General features: G+C 44.9%; 2 protein-coding genes across 3 annotated transcripts; one reads left to right on the forward strand and one right to left on the reverse strand.

Annotated features, from left to right (window-relative positions):
* Positions 1 to 321: 321 nt before the first annotated feature.
* Positions 322 to 8,633, forward strand: GLIS2 (GLIS family zinc finger 2). Its single transcript, XM_044658069.1, has 6 exons — positions 322 to 510; positions 1,225 to 1,397; positions 1,630 to 1,806; positions 1,893 to 2,026; positions 2,305 to 2,423; positions 3,926 to 8,633. The coding sequence occupies exons 1-6, from the start codon at positions 339 to 341 to the stop codon at positions 4,711 to 4,713; spliced, it is 1,563 nt and encodes a 520-aa protein (XP_044514004.1). The 5' UTR covers positions 322 to 338; the 3' UTR covers positions 4,714 to 8,633.
* A 793-nt stretch (positions 8,634 to 9,426) lies between these two features.
* PAM16 (presequence translocase associated motor 16) lies at positions 9,427 to 20,045 on the reverse strand. 2 transcript variants are annotated; one of them, XM_044658098.1, is made up of 6 exons: positions 19,900 to 20,045; positions 15,513 to 15,591; positions 11,857 to 11,941; positions 10,780 to 10,916; positions 10,270 to 10,335; positions 9,427 to 9,573 (listed from the first exon to the last, which is right to left on the reverse strand). In XM_044658098.1, exons 2-6 carry the CDS (start codon positions 15,516 to 15,518, stop codon positions 9,487 to 9,489), a joined length of 381 nt encoding a protein of 126 aa, XP_044514033.1. In that variant the 5' UTR covers positions 15,519 to 15,591; positions 19,900 to 20,045; the 3' UTR covers positions 9,427 to 9,486. The 2 variants fall into 2 exon arrangements, with proteins under 2 accessions (XP_044514033.1, XP_044514041.1); XM_044658106.1 differs by lacking the exon at positions 15,513 to 15,591.
* Positions 20,046 to 22,919: the final 2,874 nt, after the last annotated feature.

Consider the following 22,919-nt stretch of genomic DNA (forward strand, 5'->3'; position numbering starts at 1 on the left):
GTGTGTGCATGCCCTATCTTGCCTTCTATATTTTTGCATCTTCCCCAGGGTGTAGTTCTTTGCACACCATGGGTACTTACTACCTGTTTAGGAAATCCTTAAAGAACAGTGATGGTACCTGGGGTCCACAGAGACAACCCAGAGACCCACACCTGCTAGGACCTTCTGAACCCAATGGCTAGGAAGATGGGGCTAGGGAGCGTGTTGCTGCACAGATGAGGCTGGACCATTGCCAGTGGGAGTCCTTGACTTGTTGCCTGTTTTCCTCCCACAGGTTCCTGTCCCACTCCCACCCCCTTCCCTCTCTGCTGCAGCCACACCAGCCCCTGTTTGGCACCATGCACTCTTTGGACGAGCCGCTGGACCTGAAGCTGAGCATCACCAAGCTTCGAGCAGCGCGAGAAAAACAGGAGTGGGCTTTGGGTGCTGTCCGTCATCGGACCCTGCACCGGGAGCTAGGCTTGGTAGATGATGGCCCTGCACCTGCGTCCCCTGGATCCCCTCCTTCAGGTACTGCACACCAGTGAATGCAGAGTTTTTAAAATCCTTACCTTCCATCATAGAATCAATACTGTACATATTGGTTCTAAGGTAGAAGAGCAGTAAGGGCTAAGGCAATGGGGGTTAAGTGATTTAACCAGAGTCTATTGGCTCTCAGGCCTGCGCTGTGCCAGTATCTCCAGTAAAGCCTTGTTTAACTAGGTTTTCTCTTCAGTTGCCTATCTTGAGGGAAGGGTAAATGGCAGCCAGACTGAGATCAAGAAGGGGACCAGAGAATCTCTGAGCTAGAAGGACCTTAGTGATTATTATAGGTCAACCTCTGCCAAAACTGGAGTCCTTTCTGCAACATTCCTGACAAATTAGCAAATAGTTAATATAGCAAATAGTTAAAATAATAAAGTTATCTGGCATTTGCTTAGAGATCTTCAGTGATGATGAACTTACTCCCACTTTTGGGTTTTTCTTTTCTTTTTCCTTCCTTTCCTTGGTAGGTATGCATTCAGTACAATCTCTTTCCTCTTCTCTACACACCCATTCCTTGAAACTGAGCACTGCAATTACTAAATGCCATCTGGGAATCATTTCTCTGGTCACTGTGGGGTGGAAGGATAGGGCCTAGTCTCTTAAGGTGTTTGTTGGGGGCTCAGAGAAGGGCACTGACTCTTCGCTCTTTCCCCCTTTCTCTAGTCTTGGGCCCCCCTGATTTCCTCCCCTCCCACTCAGGATTCTTGCTGAACCCCAAGTATCCTGAGAAGGGGGATGGCCGCTTTTCAGCAGCACCACTAGTGGACCTAAGCCTGTCACCCCCGTCAGGACTGGACTCCCCCAGCGGCAGCACTTCCCTGTCTCCTGAACGCCAGGGCAATGGAGACCTGCCACCAACTCCTGCTGCCCACGTGAGTCTGGGATATGGACATGAGGGCAAACCTTCCTCTTCTATGAAAAGAATCTGGTAGTGGAGGAGGTAGAAATGGGGATGGGCTAATCTTATAGATATGGGGCCAGCAGATCCTGGGAGAGGTGAAGGCAAAGGCATCACGAGGGGAAATTGGAAAGAAGCCATGGGGTCATTTGCCATCAAGATCCGCCACCAATCTCGCCCTACCTTCACTGTGCCCTCTTCCCCAGGATTTCCAGTCTCTTCGTTACATTGATGGTGTTCCCAGTTCCTTCCAGTTCTTCTTGCCACTGAGCTCAGGGGGTGCGCTGCATCTGCCCTCCTCTTCCTTTCTTACCCCACCGAAGGAGAAGTGCCTCTCTCCAGATGTGCCCCTACAAAAGCAACTTGTCTGTCGATGGGCCAAGGTGAGGATGGGCAGGCATAGGTGGCGTAGAAGGAGCCCCCTAAAGTCCACATGGGTCTGACGTTTTTTCCCCTTCTTTCTCTTCAGTGTAACCAGCTCTTTGACCTGCTGCAAGACCTAGTAGACCATGTCAATGATTTCCACGTCAAACCTGAGAAGGAAGCTGGCTACTGCTGCCACTGGGAGGGCTGTGCCCGACATGGCCGGGGCTTCAATGCTAGGTATGAGCACAGTGGGAAGAGGAAAGAAGCAAGGGGCTTCTGTGACTGATATGTTGCCCAGTGTTCTCAAGAGACCTGATTTGGCCCATCGGGCCTCTTCATTAAGAGAGCAGGGTGTCTGTAGGAATGGGGAATGGATTATGGGGAGGACCTGGCCAGGGCAGCCCCACAGGCTTTTCCTCCTTAGAGATGGAGAGTTGGCTCACTTGGGACCTGCCTCTCTAGGCTCAACTCTCTAGCCTTGGCTCACCAGCTGCTCTTCCTTTCCTGTCTGGAAGGTACAAAATGCTGATTCACATCCGGACTCACACTAATGAGAAGCCACATCGATGTCCCACCTGCAACAAGAGCTTTTCTCGCCTAGAGAACCTTAAGATTCACAACCGATCTCATACAGGTAGGCTGGGAAGGGACTTGAGACAGAGTCAAAGTTCAAATGAGAGAAAGGGGAAAAGTGGGGCTGGAGGAAGGAGAAATCAAGGCAGGGAAGACTCACTTGGGAAGGAGTGTGGAGGAGAACCAGGAAGTCAGTATCAGCATAGCACAATGTTGTATGCAATGCCCAATGCTGAGCATTAGGACAAGATAAAAACAAATGGGCCTCACTGCCCTTTGAAGTATAAGTCAGGAGCAAGACAAGACTGGGAGGTGATCATTATGAGATAGGTACAAGGTCTTCTAGGTGTTCACAGGAAAGAGAGATCAACCCAGGCTATAGAGGGAAGGAGAGAGAGAGAGGAGGGAAAGGGAGGGAGGGAGAGGGAGAGAGAGTGTAACTGAGGATATTCAGCAAATAAATGTGTCTGTGTATCTGAGGTTATCCCACAAGTGAGCATAAACATGATGGGAAGGTCAGGATTTGTCTGAGGAAATCACAGCCAGTTTGGATGGACAGTACCATTTACACGAGGAGAATGGTCATATAAATTAGAAAAGCAGGATCATAGGATTTAGACATGACTCGACCATGCAGGCCCATTTCCCTCATTCTATAGATAAGGAAACAGCTCTGGAGATGAAATGATTTTCTCAATTATCAACCAATCAGGCACTGTGTTAGGCTTTGGGGATAGTCAAAAATGCAACTGTCCAACTCGTCCCCAAGGAGCATACATTTTAGCAGGGGAGATGACATGTACCTACTTAAGAGCTAAGAGGGCATGATAGGGTGGGACCCAGTTGTGAGCTTCATGGGAGGGTGCTGCTGAGCCACTGTCTTAAAGGCAACAAGGGAGGATTCTGAGAGATGGAGGTCGGGATAGGGAGTGCTTCAGGCACTGAGGACAGTCAGTTATGGAAGGCCTGGGTATGGGCAATGGAGTGCCATTTATGTCATTGGTAGGAAGACCATCTTGACTAGATCATGGCCTCTATGAGGAGGGGTAATGTAATAAATGCAACAAAAGCTAGTACAAGGCAGAGCAGGATTCAAACTCATTCCTACTCCAAATCTAAGATCCTTTCTATAATACATTACTGTCCAACTATAGAGTGCTTTGATGCCTGAGCTGAGGAATTAGGTGATGGAGACCAAATGTTTTTTAGGGGGAAGTGGAGGTCATGATCAAAATGTTTATTAAGAAGATATGCTGCTTGAACGCATGGGTCGGGGTGGACATGATTGGGGATGTGGACTCGAAACTACCACACCAATGCAACCACCAACAATTTGGAAATAGGTCTTGATCAAGGACACATGACAAAACCAGTGGAAATGTGCGTCGGCCATGGGTGGGGGGAGTGCGGGGGGGTGAAGGGGAAAGTAGGAGCATGAATCATGTAACCATGTTAAAAATGATTATAAATAAATGTTTAAATTTAAAAAAAAAAAAAAGAAGATATGCTAAGGAGTCAGTGGACTCCCCACTTATAGCCTCTTACTGTCCTTTCTTACCCCAGGGGAGAAACCATATATCTGCCCTTATGAGGGTTGCAACAAGCGTTACTCCAATTCAAGTGACCGCTTCAAGCACACACGCACCCACTACGTGGACAAGCCCTACTACTGCAAGATGCCCGGCTGCCACAAGCGCTACACAGACCCCAGCTCCCTTCGAAAACACATTAAGGCTCACGGCCACTTCGTCTCCCATGAGCAGCAAGAGCTGCTCAAGCTTCGCCCACCTCCTAAGCCCCAGCTGCCCACCCCAGACAGCCCCTATGTCAGTGGGGCACAGATCATCATCCCCAACCCTGCTGCGCTCTTTGGGGGCCCAGGCCTACCTGGGCTACCTGCCTCCTTGCCCCTGCCCTTGGCACCTGCCCCTCTTGATCTCAGTACCCTGGCCTGTGGTGGAGGCAGTGGAGTAGGACCTGGTCTTCCAGCCCCTGTACTCCCCCTCAACTTGGCCAAAAACCCACTCCTGCCCTCGCCCTTTGGGGCTGGCGGGCTGAGCCTGCCTGTTGTCTCTCTCCTTGCTGGCTCTGCAGGGGGCAAAGCTGAGGGTGAAAAGGGGCGAGGGGTGGTAGGTGCCAAGGCTCTGGGCACTGAAGGTCGCAAGATTCCTGGGGAGAGGACTGAGGGTGGCCGTGCTCGGTCTGGTCCAGATGGACTTTCCCTGCTGCCAGGCACTGTGCTGGACCTATCCACTGGGGTGAACTCAGCAGCTAGTCCCGAGGCACTGCCTCCTGGCTGGGTGGTCATCCCACCAGGCTCTGTGCTACTCAAGCCAGCTGTGGTGAACTGATGCCTCAAGGCCATCCTCAGCCAGGGAGAGGGAAAAGGACTGGACAGAGACTCCCCTCCTCATCTAATCATGACGAACGGAAATTCTTCTGAGAAATAGCAATAATGTCCTCCCTCAGGGCTTGGCCATCCTCTGGTCCAGTCCCAGTGAGGTGGGCAGGAGGTAACCAGAACATATGGGGAAGAGGTAGGCCTTGGCCTGGGGCTGGCTTCATGCTTGTGTGTAGAGATAAAACCCATGTGGTCAAAAACAGGTCACTCTAGGGTCTCTTAGCTCCAGGACTTCTGGAACAATGGCATGGAAGGAGAAAGATGAATCCCATCAGATAAGCAAATTAATTTTTGGCCCATAGTGTGAGCACCTTGGATCCCATTGACCTCTCTCCCAATCCAGCTCCTCTGCCCTCAACAAAGGGTCTGATCCCAACTCTCTTTAGGGAGGGAATACCAATATCCAGTCCCTTTTCCCATGCCGAACCAAATTTGCTATGCTCTTCCCTCCTTGGTTTCCCTTTTGGAATGCTGCTCCACAATCTGGCTTTTGTCATTCAGGTCTTCCCTCCCACATTTATCTGGTGCCAACTGACCATTGTCACAAGGTTCTACCATCACTTTCTCCTTCCAGCCAGATATGATGCCTTCATATCCTGAATATGAGGGAGCTGGGTCAAAAGAATAGCATACCACCCTTAGCAGTGGAAGCCTCATTCCTGAAGTTTTAACCCCATGGCTGCCAAGAACTACATGGGCCAGCAGAATAGCAATGGTCTCCAGCAAACCTTTCCTTCCTCCTCTTCAAAGCTGGCCTCAGCCTAGCTTTGGGAACTCTACAGACTCCTCTCCTTCTGACCTGCTTTTCAGAGGGAGAGCAAGACAGACGCAGACCTTGGCAGTGCCATGAAGAGAACAGCTCCTTTCTCTTGTTCCCTTTCCCCTCCCTGCTGACTGACAAGGTATCTCCCACCCTATTCCTAGAGTGGGAGGGCTGCTCCCTCCCCTCCCCCCTTAGCTGTTATTTTGTGCTGAGGAAGAGGACCAAGACAGGCATGTCTCCTCCTGCCCCTCTCATAAAACATTGTACCCAACTCAAATACCAAGGCAGATCCTTTTTTTCCTGGCTGGACAGAAAATGCAACTGTAGGGTAAGGAGAGCAGCTCTCAGGGCCAGGGCATTCACATAGCAGGAAGATGGTAAATGTGGAGATAACCTTGGAAATTCTTGACTTTTCCTCTCGCGAACCCCTTTTCTTTTGAGGTTAGGAGCTCAACTATGGTTCCTCAGGGTTACCACAGTGACGTGCTCACAGAAAACAAGAGGAATATAGAAATCTGATCTGAGATGGTTTTCAGACTAGCCATGGTGCCCAGTTGCCAAGATATATAGTTCCTTGCTGCCACCGTTTTGTGCAATACCTCCACTTGGGGAAAAGGATGGGCCGAGAACATTAAGGTTGCCATGCTACCTATATAGCATTTTATCCCTTTCCTTTGGGTATTTATTTCCATCAAGCCCCACTAAGCTCACAGGCTTAGTATAGGGATGTCAAGGAGAGAATTCAGTTCTAATCTAGTTCAGTGTTTGATGAGGTTAGCGAAGATGACATGGGCATTGTCTGAACAATAGCCAGGAATTCTGGCCAATTCTCACATTACAGAATTAGACTGGAAGATAAAACCAGAGAGGAGGTGAGGCTACAGTAGCTGGGTAGGATGTTCAAGGGAGGCAAGCCATAAGTGGGGTAGTGTGTATGCTGCACTGCAGGCCCACCAAGTAAGGAGATGCCACCTGAAGGGTCCATGCCTTTCAGCCATTGAGATATTTTGGAGTGAAATGGGGCCAGCTGGCTAGAACAGATTTTAGTAGGTAACTGGTTGAGTCACCTGGCTGAAACTTTGAATTCTAGGGTTTGTGGTCTCAAATCAGCTTGCATGGGAAAAGGTTAACCATTTGTGATCGCAGAGTATTCAGCTGGAAGACAGCAGAATATGAATTTTGGGCTGTGCCTTAGGAAACCTGCATTCTGGTCCCGTTGTTTTCACTAACTGGGGTTAGCCCAAGCAATTTTCTCTTTCTTCCCTCTCCCCATCTGCTCCTAACTCCCTTGACCTTATAAAACTTGGAAGATCTATAGCCAGAGAAAAAGGTTCATTGCATGTGATGTCATTTTCTCCCTCAACAGAGATTGGGGAGCCTTTTGGTTAGCTACCTTGGTTGCTACCCTCCTCTTTGATGATGGCTGGAATTGCCTGACCTTTGCCATAAGTACTGTAAGCTCATCTAGACTCGACAGAGCCAGAGAAGGCCTGGCCTGTACTGCAGGCATAAATAAGCTAAAGAAACCCTTAGATGAAGGGGCACCTCAGCAGGCTGGTGAGGTCCTGGGTGAGGGTCCACTCCTCTAGCTACCTTCCTTTGTTATTCTCTGCCCTCCCTCCATATCCCAGCTATGAGACAATAGGATGGCTCTCCCAAGAGAGCACAGTATTGGCTTGCTCCCTCCCCAAGGGGGACACTTTTACCTCTTGCCTCTCATGAGGTAGCCTGGTGTCATAGAAAGAGCACTGGACTGGGAGTCAGGAGATCCATATACAAGTCCCTGCTCTGCCACTGACTTACTAAGTTTCATCACATAAATTCGCTGTGACTTTAGGCAAGTCACGTTTTTGTCTGGGCCTCAGTTTCCCCATCTATAAGACAAAGGGGTTAGACTAAACAATTATTCAAATCCCTTCCAGTTCTGACATTCTTAGATTCTACTTGCCTCTTCTCATTTGGGTGGCTCAGTGCTACCATTTCTCCCTGACTGCCCTTCTGTTTCAGAGGGGTCACTCTGTCCTGGCCCTCACCTCTGCTGGGCTTTCCTCTGAATAAAGAGGGGACACAAATATGGGAGGGGGGAGCTGGTATCCCCCCTTCTGTCCTCTGCTAAGAACCAGACACTCCACACCTACCCCAACTACCAAAGGGCCCCAGGCCTTAAAGAACTGGCTGGCTCAGTGTTTGGGCCCAGTTACCCCTAGACTTGGGGTCTGCCCTTCCTGACTAGTAGGAGTGACCATCAGGGATTGGGGGGTGGTGGTTTGAGATTCAAGCCCATGGAGAATAGCAACATGGCACTCAAAGAGTTAACATTAGCTCAGCATGTGATTTGGTGATAGACTAGGCTTTAAAGGGCCGGTGTACTTTTTTTGTTGTCATTGTTGGTTTGTTGTTGCACATTCCAAGATATCAGTATTTTAACAGTTTCTAAGTGCCTTTCTATTGTAGCTTACGTTTTTTCCTCCTCTTGGCTCCATTGCTGTTAGCATAGAGTTTTAAAAAAAAAGAGAGATAAGCTAATGACTATAACAATATATTCCTCCATGTGAGAGGAAGTTTATAAAGAAACAATAAAAGTGAGTTGCAAAGATGGCCTGCAAGTAACGAGTGTACTTGGAAATGGGGTTCAAGATCAGACCAAATGAAACACATCCTTCCCTGTTTTAGGCCCACAACCAGCAGCCTCAGAAACATAGGCAAGCACCTCCAAATTTCACCAGGATTCACCTCGTCCGCAGGATTCAGTCTAGCTGGGTCCCTGAACTCCCCTCCTCACCTCACATAATCACACAGTGCTTTGGAAATCATGAATTTATCCTTTCTAAGGGGTATGCTGTGGGGAGGCAGCCAACATAAGGGAACAGGTCCAGGGATAGGTCATTTCTACAATGCCAGAGAGAGCAAAAGAGAAGGACCTATATCTGCCATAAGACCTGGATTACAATTGCCCCTTTCCCTCCTGTTTCTTATCTTGAATGACTTTGGCTGCTTTACTTCCCTAACTCTGACTCCTCATCTCAAAAGGGGTCAAGAGCAACTTCCTTACATACTTTTTTGGTGCTCTTGTGGCATCAAATTAGAGTTGTAAAGGAAAGAACACCACAAACAGAGTAATAGACATCACTGACAATACTGTTGCATTTGTTTAGGGGAAATTTCAAATTTGGGTATGAGGCATATCTTGCTCCTTACACAGACATAGGAGCCTGAACTCTATGGCTGTGTGCCCTGTCCACCCCCTAAATCCGGGGCCCTTTCAGTGAGTGATCTTCATAGGGCCATTAAATTCTCTGTATGTCACAGACCCTTTTGAAAGACTGGTGAAGTTTAGAGACTCCTCAGAATAGTATTTTGAAATACTAAAATAAAATGCATAGGATTACTAAGGAAACTAATCATAATGAAATGCAGTTACAAATATACAAGAAAAAGAAGTTCATGGATCCCAGGTTAAGAACTCCTCATTTGATATCTAAGGCCTGAGAATATTCTTAAAACACAACTTTTGGGGCAATAGCTAAATCAAGATCTATAGGGATACAGTTGAATGAATGAAACCCAGACAAAAGCAGAGGTCCAGCATAAAAACTGCATAAAGCCAGGATCTAGCAGGCCAGCTATCAGAGCTGAAGAAACCAAATAATAACCACTCCTGCCCGCTCTAACTCAGAGGCTTCTGGTTTGACAAAATATAGCAATGACTCAGTCTGAGGATGAAGCTGCCTGGCTGTTTTCTGTCATCAACTACTGGCCCCTGTTGAGGTTGTCAATTCAACATTATGTGTAGGCAAATGCTCCCAATTTCTTTCCCAAAACCAGATACACTCCACCCCAACTGAGACTAGCAAAAAAGAATGACCTGCCCTTTAGAGTCTTGGCATACATACAAAAAAATGCAGAAAAGATATTTATTACTGAGCTATAAATTATTCACACATAGGGAAGTATAGGTGGTTACGTTTTGGGCTTCTGCCTTCTCTCATTCTCGTCCTGGGCCTGGATTTTGAGCTCTTCATCTAGTCGTTCTTTAGCTCGAACCACCTGGGAGAGGATGAGGAACCAATATTTCAGATGCTTTCTTTTACTGTTTGCCCCTGCCCAAGGCTGGCCCAAAACAGGATGCACCTCTTCCTTTTCTTGGTTAACTCCAACCTATGATTTCCCAGAGCCATAAGGGCCTTGCATCCCATTTACCAACACTCACAGAATGTTGCTCTCCTGTGGTCAGTTTCCTGATGTATCAGGGAAAGTCTAGAATGCTGGTTCCATTTAACGGGTGAGTTCCAGGATTGTCCAGGGGCCTCTATTATAGTTTGTCCTTGTGCTGGCTGCCCCCAAAGTGGGAGAGTACAAGGCAAAGTCCACAGTTTGTACTCTAATATACAACCAGCTAAAAGCTCCATTATTTTCTAGTCTTAAATTCTAAAAACTGAGAACTAATGACCAAAAATGGCAAGACTTCCAGGCTAACTATAGAGACTTCATGGCAAGAATTTAGTTTGGGTTGTGACAATATTCCATTGGAATAGAAGAAGAAATGCATTATATCTGGGCATTAGTCAGAGATAGGGATGTCAGGGCAGAAGCCTAAAAAAAATTGCTTTGTGGACTGTTTGGAACTTGCAATATTTCCACTAGAAATGAATGACCTTTTTAGCCCCATCTACACCAACCCCACAAGTGGCAAAACTGGCCCAGAAGTTTAACTAGATTTCCATAGGCCTTGAGGCCACTCACCTTTGACTGTAGGTAGAAGGAGCCACCCACAGATTTATCATTTACCTTAAATAAATGATCGAAGTTCTGTTGAAGAAAAAAAGAGAGGAGGATATTTACAATTAGTTTAAGTTTTACTAGGTACAATGGAGGCTTAGGTTTCTTCCTGTTTGCAGCTGTTTAAATGGTTTGAGGTACCTTAACAGATGTGCTGTTTTGGATGTAAGGATAATTTGGAGTGCTTCCACCTGCCCAAAGATGGTTGCGGCTATACAACCCAAGTGAAGTTATCAAGGTAGGAATTCCTGTGAGATGCCCTATGAAGCCTTATCTGGAGGAACTCAACTTTTTGCTCCAGATGTATTTTGTCAAGATTTCTCCTGGGGAACCATAAGCAGCACCCTCTCCTGAACAGTTAAGAGGCTTCCTGTCAGCATTCCCTCCCTCTATTCTAGACATGCCACAGTTTTAGGGAAACAAAAATTACCTCTTCATCACAAAAAGGGTTGGGTACTCCTGCCATAGATTTACCTTCTGGATCTCTTCTCGGCTTAGCTTAGAGATATTGAGGATCTGCTGGGCTTCCTGAAGGCTAAGTCCAGAAAGGTTAGATGCGGCTGCAGATTGATGACCGGCTCGACCACGAGCATCTGCTGCTGCCCGGCTGGCTGTTCAGACACAAAATGAGTTCTTGGCCTTGTATAACTACTCCCCTGGCAATCCCATAGGCCAACCTCAGAGTCCTAATCAGTCACACCCAACTGGAAATCCCATACTTTGTGGCTAGGAAATAGAGGGAAACCTAAGAACTGAGGTAGCCAAGCAAAGGCCATTCACAACAAGGACAAGGAATCCTAGATACTGCCAGCTAGCATTCAGGGGCTGAGTGGCCTCTCAGTGCCAATTTCAAAATCTGGGCAACACTATGGCCTCTTTCCAGGTCCATCCCACTCCCTTTCCTACTTCCCCCTAGAGCCATTCTTAGCATAACTATATTTGCTCTGCATAAAAACATCAGGGGAAATGAGGAACCCCTAAATGTGATTATCTATTTTAGGCTCTTATTACCTCACCCCTGTAACATAAGGATCTCTCTCATCTGAAGGCAACTGAATGTGGAAGCTTATAGGCAATCTCTGCCCTAAGGTCTTAGACATCAAGAAACAATGCACCAGGAATGCCAATATACAAAAGGAATTCTAGTCTTTCAAGCTCCTTCTGCCTTGTGGCAATAGCTCTAATAATCACAGGTGGTATGGATGTCACTGGGGTCTCAGTTACAGAATGTGAGAGGAAGGAGATATTAAGTGGTATGGCCTCAAACTCAAGAGAACAATAACATTATCTTATATTATCATCAGCTTACATTGAGTTTTCCTCACACAATTGAGGCAGGGAGTGCAAGTATTATTATTTCCATTTTACAGATAGGAACACTGAGGCTGAGAGGCTAAGTGACAAATTCAAGGTCACACTGTGAAATACAAAAGCTGGGGTTTAACCCAGGTCTCTGACTTCAGTCCAGAGCTCTGTTCTACTGTACCCTGCATTCTCTCGAGATTGGAAACCTGGAGATTGGAAACCTGGTTCTGGGGACACACTGCTTACCTGCAAATTCCTGCCGGAGTGCCCGGGCAAAGGCCCTTCCAACCACCTGCACCCCCATCACGATGATCTGAGCTAGGTATTTGGCCTGTGGGCAAACCAGCAGTCAGTCAACAAGGTTCTTGGGGCACTCTTGCTCTGGAGCCCAGGTCTGAGGGTACTCTCCACAGGGCATCCATCAAAGAGCTAAGAGCCAATGAATTCAGGGAAGGATGAGAGCACAGACTTTTAGCTGATCTTTTCTCTAGGTCCTGGGAAGATTGCTATTTCTGATTTCCTAAGCTTCCTACTTCAGTTGAGTTGCCTGTTCCAAGCAGGCCAAAGGCAGGTATAGCATAGTACTGTGAGGCTTGGTAAGCTGGGGAAGAAAGGAACTAATATACTACTCTGTTGAATGCTGCAACTTAACTGATGACCAGAAATAAACAGAAAATGATGATGCAAAGCTCCACTTTAAGATGGAGGAAGGAAGACAGAGAACTTAATGTTACAATAATGGGTCCCAGATAAGCCACAGACTGAAGAACACCCCAAATAAACTTGTTTGTGCTTCCAGCTGACAGGCTTTGCCTTAATAAATGAGAAAGTGTTTGGATTTCACATGTAGGTCTGACCTTCACAAGTCTTTTACTTCACACCTGGAAGCATGGCTCAGTTAACACTTTTTGTGCTTACACCTATGATCAAAGGACTCTAGCTTAAACAATTGGCTAATGTGTTTAGAGACTTAATAGAAGGCTAGTTTATTAATTTAATTGTTGTCCTTGACACTGACACACAGATGAAATGTGTCATGTACTTCAAAGATCTGTGATTTCAGCTGGTATTGTGTATTTCTTCTAAAATTTGATGGCTTTGTCCAATGAACTCATTACTCTGTGGCTGACCTATGGATAAACATTGTCTAACAGGGTTAAGTTGCTCTTCAGATGATGAACATAGTACCAATGAGGCCTGCCTTCCCAAGAAGACTTGCCTGTAAGATCGGATTCCACTGACATTGCCTTAGAGAACCCATGGTTTCCTTCTCATCAAAATGAGGCATCCAAATAGATTCTTATCAGGGGATTTCCTCATCCACCAAATAAGGATAGGGCATTCTCTAAAGTTCCTTCTAGCTCTAAAATATGACTGTGATGCTATGGACAATGATTATCTAAATAGAGGATGGAAAAATGTCTGCCCAAAGATCCTTCCTATGTTATCTTCTGTGTAGTAGAGAGCACTGATCTGAGCACTGAACTGGGAATAAAGAAATATAAATCAAAGAAGACATCAAAGATTTGGGGGGCCTTTAAGTGGCTCAGTGGGAAAAGAGCCACACCAAGAGAATAGAGGGCCCTGGGTTCAAATTTAATATCACAAAATTCCTAGCTGTATGACTAGGGACAAATTGTTTCACCCCAATACCTAGCCTTTGTATTTATTCTGCTTTGGAATTGATACTCAGAATCAATTTTCTTTTTTAAAAAACCCTTACCTTCTGTCTTATAATTGATACGGAGTATCAGTTCTAAGGCAGAAGAGCAATAACCAATTGGGGTTAAATGCAGAGGGTCTTGTCTGAGGCCAGATGTAAACCCAGGTCCTCTCAACTTCAGGCCTGGTTCTCTATCCATTGAGCTGCCTATATCAGAAGGTAAAGGTTTTAGGGGCGGGGGAGCGTGGCTTTGGAACTGAAAGAGACCTTAGAGGTCTACCAGCACAACTCCCTTATTTTACAAATGAGAAAACTGAAGCCCAGACAAGTTAAGTAACTTCCCCAAAGTCACAAAGGCAGTATACAGAAGAACTGTGAACCTAGGGGTTCATAGTGACAGAAGAGAAAGAATGCTGAACCATAGATGGTCCTCTAAGGCCTCTTCCAGTTTTTTGCCTGGCTCTCAGTATAAAATAAGGGGCTGGACTAGATGACTTCTAAGATTCTTTCAGCTCTAAGAAAGAACAAAAAGTTAAGTTTTGTGGAACCCATTTGAGGTGGGATGGTACAGGCGTGCTCATTGGAGAGGATCTGGAGTCAGATCTGGATTCCAATTTTGACCTTGCTACTTCTACTTCTACTTTATAGGCAAGTCCCACAACCTTCTGGGGCTTAATTTACTCGTCTGGAAAATGATCTCAATTACCAAATTTGATGATCTTTCCTCAGTTTTCAACCATCTTGTCCTCTTGGCAGTATCTGACACTGTTAATCACTTTCTCCTAGAGTTTTCATGACATTGCTCTCTCTCTTTTTTTCTCATCTTTTCTGTATGACTGTTACTTTTTAGGCTCCTTTGCTGCATCACCATCTATGTCCCATTCCCTTTGTTTAGGTATACTCCAGGACTCTGTCCTGGGCCTTTTCTCTATTCTCTTCTATATGCCTCCATCTCAGTGATCTCATTTTGGAGCTCCCATGGGCAACAGATTTTTATATAGAGTTTTATATAGAGTTCCAGTCACTATCTTGAATTCTAGTTCCAATAAAGCATCACCAACTGACCACTGAGCATTTCCAACTGGATATCCCATAGTTATCACAACCTCATCTCTTGTCTAAAACATAAGTGATTACATTCCTCCAAACCCTTCCCTTTCCTGACTTCCCTACTACCACCCACCATCTCCTAGTCAGCCAGGTTTAGAACCTGAGTCATCTACTTTTTATTCTCACTCACCCTTCATATCCACTCAATTGATTTGTTCTATACCACAGGATAGGATAGCCTTATATAACATCCAATATTGGAGGCTGGACTGCCATGACTCAGGTGGTTGGGAGTATAGCTATCAAAAATGAGATTGACTGACTGAATTTGGAGGAGGCTTAACCCTGACTAATGTATCCTCTTTCCTTATCTATAAAGAAGTGAATTTGGGACTTGCCCTCTCCCTTTTCTAGAACCTTTACAAAGAGGTCCTCTGGACCCAAACAACTTTCAGGATGTGACAAGTATCTTCTCCACTCCCCCCCACCTTAAATAAAGATTTATGAATAATTTGAGAAGTAATCTTTTTTTTTTCACTTTGTAAATGAGTTTAATTGCCCTTGGTATTCTGAGAAGAGAAAAATGAAAATATATTTATGACTCCTATCCTTCCAAACTTTTCCCACATAAGGTTTTGTTTCACCAGGTGGGAAAAAATTACCCCTTGTGGCCCTCTTATCTGCTTACACTAAGCTCAGCCTCTGGAGCAGGGATCAGCAACCTTTTTGGCTGCGAGAGCCATAAACACCACATTTTTTAAAATGTAATTTCGTGAGAGCCATACAGTGCTCACAGTACGCGCTCCTGTAACAGCGCCTGAAAAAAAATTGACTTTATGGCTCCTGCAGAAAGAGCCATACGTTGCCGGCTCCTGCTCTGGAGGGTAGGGAGCAGGAAGAGATCACTGGAACTCCAATTTGTGGCCGGAGAGGTGGATGCAGAAGTGACCATAGCAAAGAATTAGGGATGGCCACTTTGTAACCTTGGGAATTCTTAGTGAGGCCAGAAGATGCATTCATTCTCTGCCTTCTGTGCTGGAGAATGCTACTTAATATTAATATTTACTAAAAGATTTAAATCCTTAACTAAAGTGATTCAATATCTCTTCTATGTTTTTGTGCCTTGTGTATACAAGCTGAACCAAACCTGAAAAATTCTATACCAATATACAATACTTGGTAGACGAACCAGCATTCTCTTTGGTGCCTTCCTTTCCCAAAGCCAATGAAATGGTGTTTTGCTCCTCCAGTGTTTTCCACAATGAATTCTAAGTGGAAATAGGAAAAGAACTTGACAATTCGCCTTTAGTCTCCCTCATCCAGCCCTACTTCTAGTAGAACATGATTGACTGAAAAATATAGATCTGGGAAATTATTCTGAATATCTGAAAGCTTTGCAGAATAACAATGACTTCTACTCTTCCTGGCACTCTAACATTACGATATCCTGGACAAAGTTCACTGCTGCAGCTGACTTTGGGGAGGGGGTGTAATTTTTTATGGCCAATTGCTCTGCAAGTCACCTTATGAGGACTCACTTTCCTGATGGGATGGGTGAAATTTTTTTAGGAAACATTTTTATGGTAGGAGCAAGAGAATGGAAATCTGATCTTGTTATTACCTAGAACCTTTACAAAGAGGTACTCTGGATTCAAACAACTTTCAGGATATGACAAGTATCTTCTTTTTCTTTTTCAGAATGGAAATCTGATAGTTTCATCCCATGAGAAAACTTGTATATATGACCATGGGCCATTATGGGTCTTCTTTGTTCTGTTTCTAAATATCTGTCCTGAGTGCAATGTGGATACCTACTACTGTTCTGTCACCACCTAGGGTCAGTCTTGTAAGTAAACTTTCCCCAATATACTATTGTATAATAGTATATATACAATATACTATTAAAAAGAAGAAGAAGAAGAAGAAGAGCAGGAAGGGCTAGGCAATGGAGGTTAAGTGATTCTATCTCTGATACTGCTTGTATTTGGCCCTTCTCTTTGTCTCCAATGTCCTCTAGTTCTGGTCCCTATCTAATTGTCTCTCTACTTCCAATATGATTCCTTTCCGTCTTCCAAAAAGCTGCCGAATTGATATTCCTAGAGCAAAAATCTCGCCATGTTAACTCTTCTACTCAGATTTCCTCCTGTTGGTAATTTGACTATTTTGTCAGACATACTACATAAGCCTCTTCTTCATATACTCTTATGTTGCAAACTAGCCAACTTAATGCTTACTATGTACAATGCTCTATCTCTTGTCTCTGTGCCTTTTTACAAGTTGTCCCATATTCCACCCTAAATTCCTCTTCAGGAAATCCATAGCTCCTTTTAAAACTCAGCTGAAGGGGGCAGCTGGGTAGCTCAGTGGAGTGAGAGTCAGGCCTAGAGACAGGAGGTCCTAGGTTCAAACCCGGCCTCAGCCACTTCCCAGCTATGTGACCCTGGGCAAGTCACTTGACCCCCAATGCCCACCCTTACCAATCTTCCACCTATGAGACAATACACTGAAGTACAAGGGTTTAAAAAAAAAAAAACTCAGCTGAAGTCTCACTTCTTATAGTAAGCCAATCCTGATCCCTAAAGTTGTCGCTTTCCTTCCAGCAATTATGATATATATATATATTTTACAACTGCTTTTCTGTCTACCTGTAGTTCCTCTAGTGGAATATAACCTCAATGAGGACAAGAACTGTCTTATTGTCTTTGTAACTATCCCTAGGGCCTAGCACAATGGCTGGCACGTATACAGGGGTTGAACTAAACTGAAGGAATTGAACTAGATGACATTTGAGGATCTTTCTAGCTATAATTCTGTGATTCTATAATCCTAAATCCCTTCTTTTGAGCTTTTGCTCCACAAGGCACATTCCTTACAATTGTACTGTTGATTACCTACCATCTACAACCACCCACTATATTAAAGGCTAGATTTTACATAATATTTAAAGTGTCTTTTCAGCCTGCCCCCTGAAATAAGGCATCTGATCTCTACACATATTATTTCAGTATTTCAAAAAGACCTATCATTTCATCAGTGTAGATATTACTTCCATTCCTTATCAGTGATAATTCTGTCCCATTGATTAATATCTCAGTGAGGTAGATGAAATTTCTCCTAGCTCCATTCCTGAAGTACATAGAAACTATGCAAATGTACCACATACTATCCTGCAGAAGAACTGTAATAGCATGATGTAAATTGACAAAAACCTGCTTCCAAGAAACCCTACATGAAAAGATTTCCATGTAGACAACAAATCTTCCATGCTTCATCAGATGGTCTTCAGATTGCTGTGCCTCCTTCCCCTACCTATCATTTGGCAGTCAACCTTCTGGTGATAAATCTCTGCACAGGCCCATCCTTGGATAAGACACAGTCTGCCACTGGGTCCTTCCATCTTGGTAGGATCTGCCAGTCCTTGAATACCACTTGCCTAGCCTTCAAGAATCAGTTAGGGTCACTGACTAGAAAAGATCTTCAGCTCATAACATACACATGATCACTACTACTATTAATGATAAAATAGGTGCTACAGAAATTTGAACCCTTAAATCACCTTATATTTGTAGAACACAATATTTTCTGAAGTATTTTCTTCTTCATTACTTATTTTGATTTGAGACATTCTCTGATGGTCCTCACTCTAGTGTGATTAAACTATCTATATTCCAAGACCTTATCAGTGGTAATTCTATCCCATTGTTTAATAGCTCAAGGATGAGGCGGATAAAATTGTGACTAGCTCCACTCCTGACAACAACTATGCAAATGCACCATATACTTATTATTCTGCAGAAGAACTGTTATTGCATGATGTAAACGGATAACAAACTTGCTTCAGGGAAACCCTTTAGACAAAGATTTCCATTGGTTGACAATGACCACTGAATTCTAATCATGTACAGTGAAGCACTGATTGACAGGGACAGAAAAAAATCAAGCCAGGCCAGAATGCTGTCTGGGAGATTATTAGAAAGTAAAATGGACACCAAGGAGCTTCAAACTTCTGACAAGACTGAATGATACATCCAGGGATGATGTCAAATTGGATGCCAAACCTAGAACTTAGGCCACAGCTATGCATTTTGGCTCCAGATCAGTAAGAAACACAGCCTTGTAATCATTTTTCCAAATTCACTATGTGGTTCAACCCTGGTACTAGAAGCCAAGAGAAATCCACCAACCAGAACAGCATATGGAGTCTTCACTTGAAGCAACAGCATTCAACACTGAATGTATACTGGAGGTAGGGATACTATGCATGACAGGAATAAGCCTGACAATGACAAAAAGAAGGGATTGGAAGGAATAGTGACACAGCATGTCTCACTCAATATCTTTATCTTAGAAGTGAGATCAGGAAGGTACCTGATGTCCCTTCTATTTAAGCACAGCTTTCACTTTTAGGGTATTTCTACAGTATCAAGTCCTAGTCCTAATGTTAAATCAATGCTTCATATGAAGGTACTAGGAAATACAAAGGATTTTCTTTCAACAGCTCTCCAGGTGTTCAGAATTTATCTGCCTTGCTTAGTTCCAGTCTCTAATATGCTAGACAACCAACACAGAATGTTAGAAGGGGCGTTAGAGATCATTTCATTCCCTCTCTAGAAAGGCAGTGTGGTAAAGAATGCTGGACTTGGAGTCAGCAAGAATGACCTCTTCAAATCCTGCCTTTGACCCTTACTAGCTTGCTTTCTCTGGTTCTTAGTTTTCTCATCTGTAAAAAATTAGGGATCAGACTGGATGGCCTCTATGGTCTCTTCCAGCTGCAAATCTATAACCTGTGATCTCTCATTTTATAATGGAAAAATTGAGGCCTAAAGAGGAAAAATGACTTGTCTCAGGGCACAGGGCAAGTCAGGGGCAGAACTGAGACTAGGGATTTATTTACACAACAGATTGTTGTTATATTGATGAACACCATTGATAGGTCCCCTCAATACCTGCCCACAATCTTTTCCACCTCTAAGATCACCACTGGAGTGGAGAAATAGCCCTGAATTTGGAAGTTGGGGAGACCTGGGTTAGAATCCAGCTATGTGAACCTGAACCAGTTCTTTCTCCTCTGTTTCCCCCTGGAGATAATCATACTTGCACTGCCCCTATTTCAAAAGGTTAGGAGAAAATCTACTTTTCTAATCGGCTGTTATTGTTATTCTCTCTGCTAGGTGATATTTCCTCCTCTCCTCTTACAATTCCCTGAAAAACTCTGGGCCTGCCTGGTGGGCGGGCAGCCCTCTAGAGGATGGGGACTGGCTGGAACGAGGAACGAGGAAGAAGACTCCAACCCCTGCCTCTAGGATGGGAACCACTGGACAAACGGGGAAAGGGGTGGTCTACTAGTCATCTGGTCCAGTCTCGGCAGCTGACAAACAAGGAAACTTGAGGCCCCGAAGTATAAGTGCAAGAGGGAATAGACGTGCCCAGGGACTCACGCTGAATAGAGCAGCAAAGCCTGGACTCAAACCTCAGTCTTCCGACTACCAAACCTGGGCCTTTTTTCCTTGAGGGAGGGTCAGAAACGGCCCCCAGAGCCCCCTCGCTCCCCACTCCCCACCGGGACTCGAGCTCACCATGGTGTCGTGACACCACCTCCGAAGCTGTCGCGGGCGCCGCTCCTGCGGCCCCGATTGAAGGGTGGCGGGTCAGAGGTCGAGGAGGAGGAGAAGCTCCGCGGACCCGACTCTCCCTCGCGAGCTGATGCGCATGCCTGCTGAGCGCAATGGTCGCGGGGTTGCCGGAAGTGACGCAAGGCCCCCAAGGGGCGGAGCTTCCGGCAGGCGGGAGAATCTGCCCCCGACTGGCGACTGGTTTTGCGAGTAGCTGTAGTGACCTTGGGGCTCGGCCTCCACGACCTTGGACCCTGGCAAGATGCGAGAACTCCTGTCGGGAGAGCTGGGATGGCAGAAGTCAATCGGCACCGGCGTTGGGAAGGGAGGGTGGGAAACACGAAGATTTCCAGTCCTGCTTAGGAACCTGTTATTCCTTCACAGCTCGAGGGGGCCGTGCACTTGGTTTTAAATATTGTGATAATTATTTCAGCTTAGTGACAATGATAGTTATAATTTTAAAAGTGCGAATTTCAGGTTTGCAAAACAGATTTTTACAGATACCCTTACAATAAGCCTGGAGGAAAGAGGATGTTATTAGTCCTATTTTGTGAGAAAACTTAGGCAGAAGTGAGGTAGCTTGCCTTGGGTCACAGAGCTAAGTGTCAAATTTAAACTCAGCTTGTGACTCCAATGCTAGAGCTCTATCCACTGTACCATCTAGCACAATAATGTCAACCCTATGGGGGGGGGGGGTGGAGATGGCAGAGTGCTCTGGGCATGGGCCTACCCCACCAAGTTCCTTACTAGAAAGGCAGAGGGACTCTGGTGGAGCTGTGCCCTTCCCCCTTTCCGCCATGCCTGGTGACATTTTTTTCACATCACCTGCCCTGCTCAGCAGCCCAATGGGAGCACTTCCTCCCTCCCCTGGGATAAACTGGGGGGTATGGCATATGATCTTGTGTGAAGCCAGCACTCCCTCTCTAAAAGGTTCACCATCACTGACCTAGCAGGTTTCCTTTGTAATTTGATGCATTTTATTTTGTGTATTTAAAAACATTCCAAGAAGGGGTTCCAAGGCTTCAGTGGGCCTCCAAAGGGACCCATCACACACACACAAATGATTGAAGAGGTCCTGTGCTTTAAGATGTTCAGAAATGAAGAAATGAATTAATGAAATCTGTTCTCGGGTACCATTGTTTTACCAGCAGTTTATTTCCCATGAAGACTGAGGCTCTTCTGAAGCCCTCTCTGGTATCTGCCATCAATCTGATATGCCAGGGTACCCAGGGATTTCTCTTTCCTGATCCAGGTTTCACTATCCTCTTGAGCCATACAATGGAGAATGAATATTGGACTGAATGGGTAACTGAGACTTGATGGGATGGGATCTGGAATAAGGTTCTGGGAAGATGCTACCTGTTTTAAGTGAATACGATAGGTTAAAGGGAAAGAGGATATAAGAAAAGAATAGCATTGTATATTTTTAAGATAGACTCCGTTAATAGTAATAATAATAATAATATATTAATAATAAAATAACACTATATTAATATTAAGATAGAAGAAGTCTGGGGACCAGTGGTCCCAAATAAGAATAGCTAGCATTTATATAGCACCAACCATGTGCCAGGCACTTTACAACAATCAGCTCATTTGATCCTCATGACAACTTCTAAGATCCCTCACCTATTGTAGAAGTTACAGTCCAGAGACCCTCACCTGAGGAAAGGTTACCTACCTCCTACAAGTTTCTGTGATCTTCAGGCATGTTTGTTGGGTAGAGAACAGAGGTGGTAACTAGACACAGAGTCTTAGAGCCTAAATTTGAAGGGACCTTTGGGCAGAAGTGCCTTTAACCCAACCTAGAAAGAGCTTTTTACTCAATTAAAATAGGTGAAAATCCATAAAGCATCGGGAGAGCAAACGGACTAATGCTACAGTCACTGAGACAATCAATGCCCAGGATACAGAACATGGTGCTGTGATTGGTTGCCTTTCATTCCATCAGCCAATACTGGCAAACTTGTGGAAGTGGTAGTGACATACTGCACTTTCATTGTGTACAGTATGGTATTCATCCGCAAAATCCTGCATTATAGAGAAAACTCCACAATACAGAACTAGCTATATATATATATATATATATATATATATATATATTTTAAAACCTGTGATAAGTGAACCATGATATAGCAAGGGACAGCTATATTATTATCTCTGTTTTTTATACATGATGAATCTGAGGCATACACAAGTAACCTGCCAGATCACATGGCTAACAAATGTGGCCAAATTTAAACTCAGGAATCCTGGTTCTAGGTCCAGGGTTCTACTTCACTGTCTAGAGCTTTATGTGTGTAGTCTCATTTGAGCCATACGATGACCCTATCAAGTGCTAAAGATATTACAATTTTAAAGAAACAGTCCCAGAGAGGTTAGATCAGTGATTCCCAAAGTGGGTGCCACCGCCCCCTGGTGGGTGCTGCAGCGATCCTGGGGGACGGGATGGCCACAGGTGCATTTGGGGGCGGTGAATAACTGTAAGGGGGCAGTGATAGTATGTGACAGGGGGCGCTAAGTAATATTTTTTCTGGAAAGGGTGCAGTAGGCCAAAAAAGTTTGGGAACCACTGGGTTAGATGATCACATAATTAGTGCTAGATGTAGGATTTGAATCTTGTTTTTTTTCTAAAATTTAATATAAGTACGCTATCCAACATAAGAATTATTATGGACTACAGATCAGCTGGAAAGAGGAAACAGCTCAGGAGTTAGGGAGGCAGTTTAGTATAGAGAAAAAAACACTGCCTGGAATCACAGGACCAAAATTCAAATCTTTCCCTAGATGCTTACTAGAGTGACCATGGGCAAGACATTTACCTCCCTGGGCCTCCAGTTGCCTCATTTATAAAATGGGATAGACTAGAAGGGGCAGCTAGATGGCTCAGTAGATAATGGATCGTAAGTCCAACATTGAGATGTAATGAATAGTAATGGAGTCCTCCTATTATTTGGACATGTGGAAGTGAGAATTAGAGAAAG

Source organism: Gracilinanus agilis, chromosome 1 (genome assembly GCF_016433145.1).
Source record: "Gracilinanus agilis isolate LMUSP501 chromosome 1, AgileGrace, whole genome shotgun sequence".
Taxonomy (NCBI): domain Eukaryota; kingdom Metazoa; phylum Chordata; class Mammalia; order Didelphimorphia; family Didelphidae; genus Gracilinanus; species Gracilinanus agilis.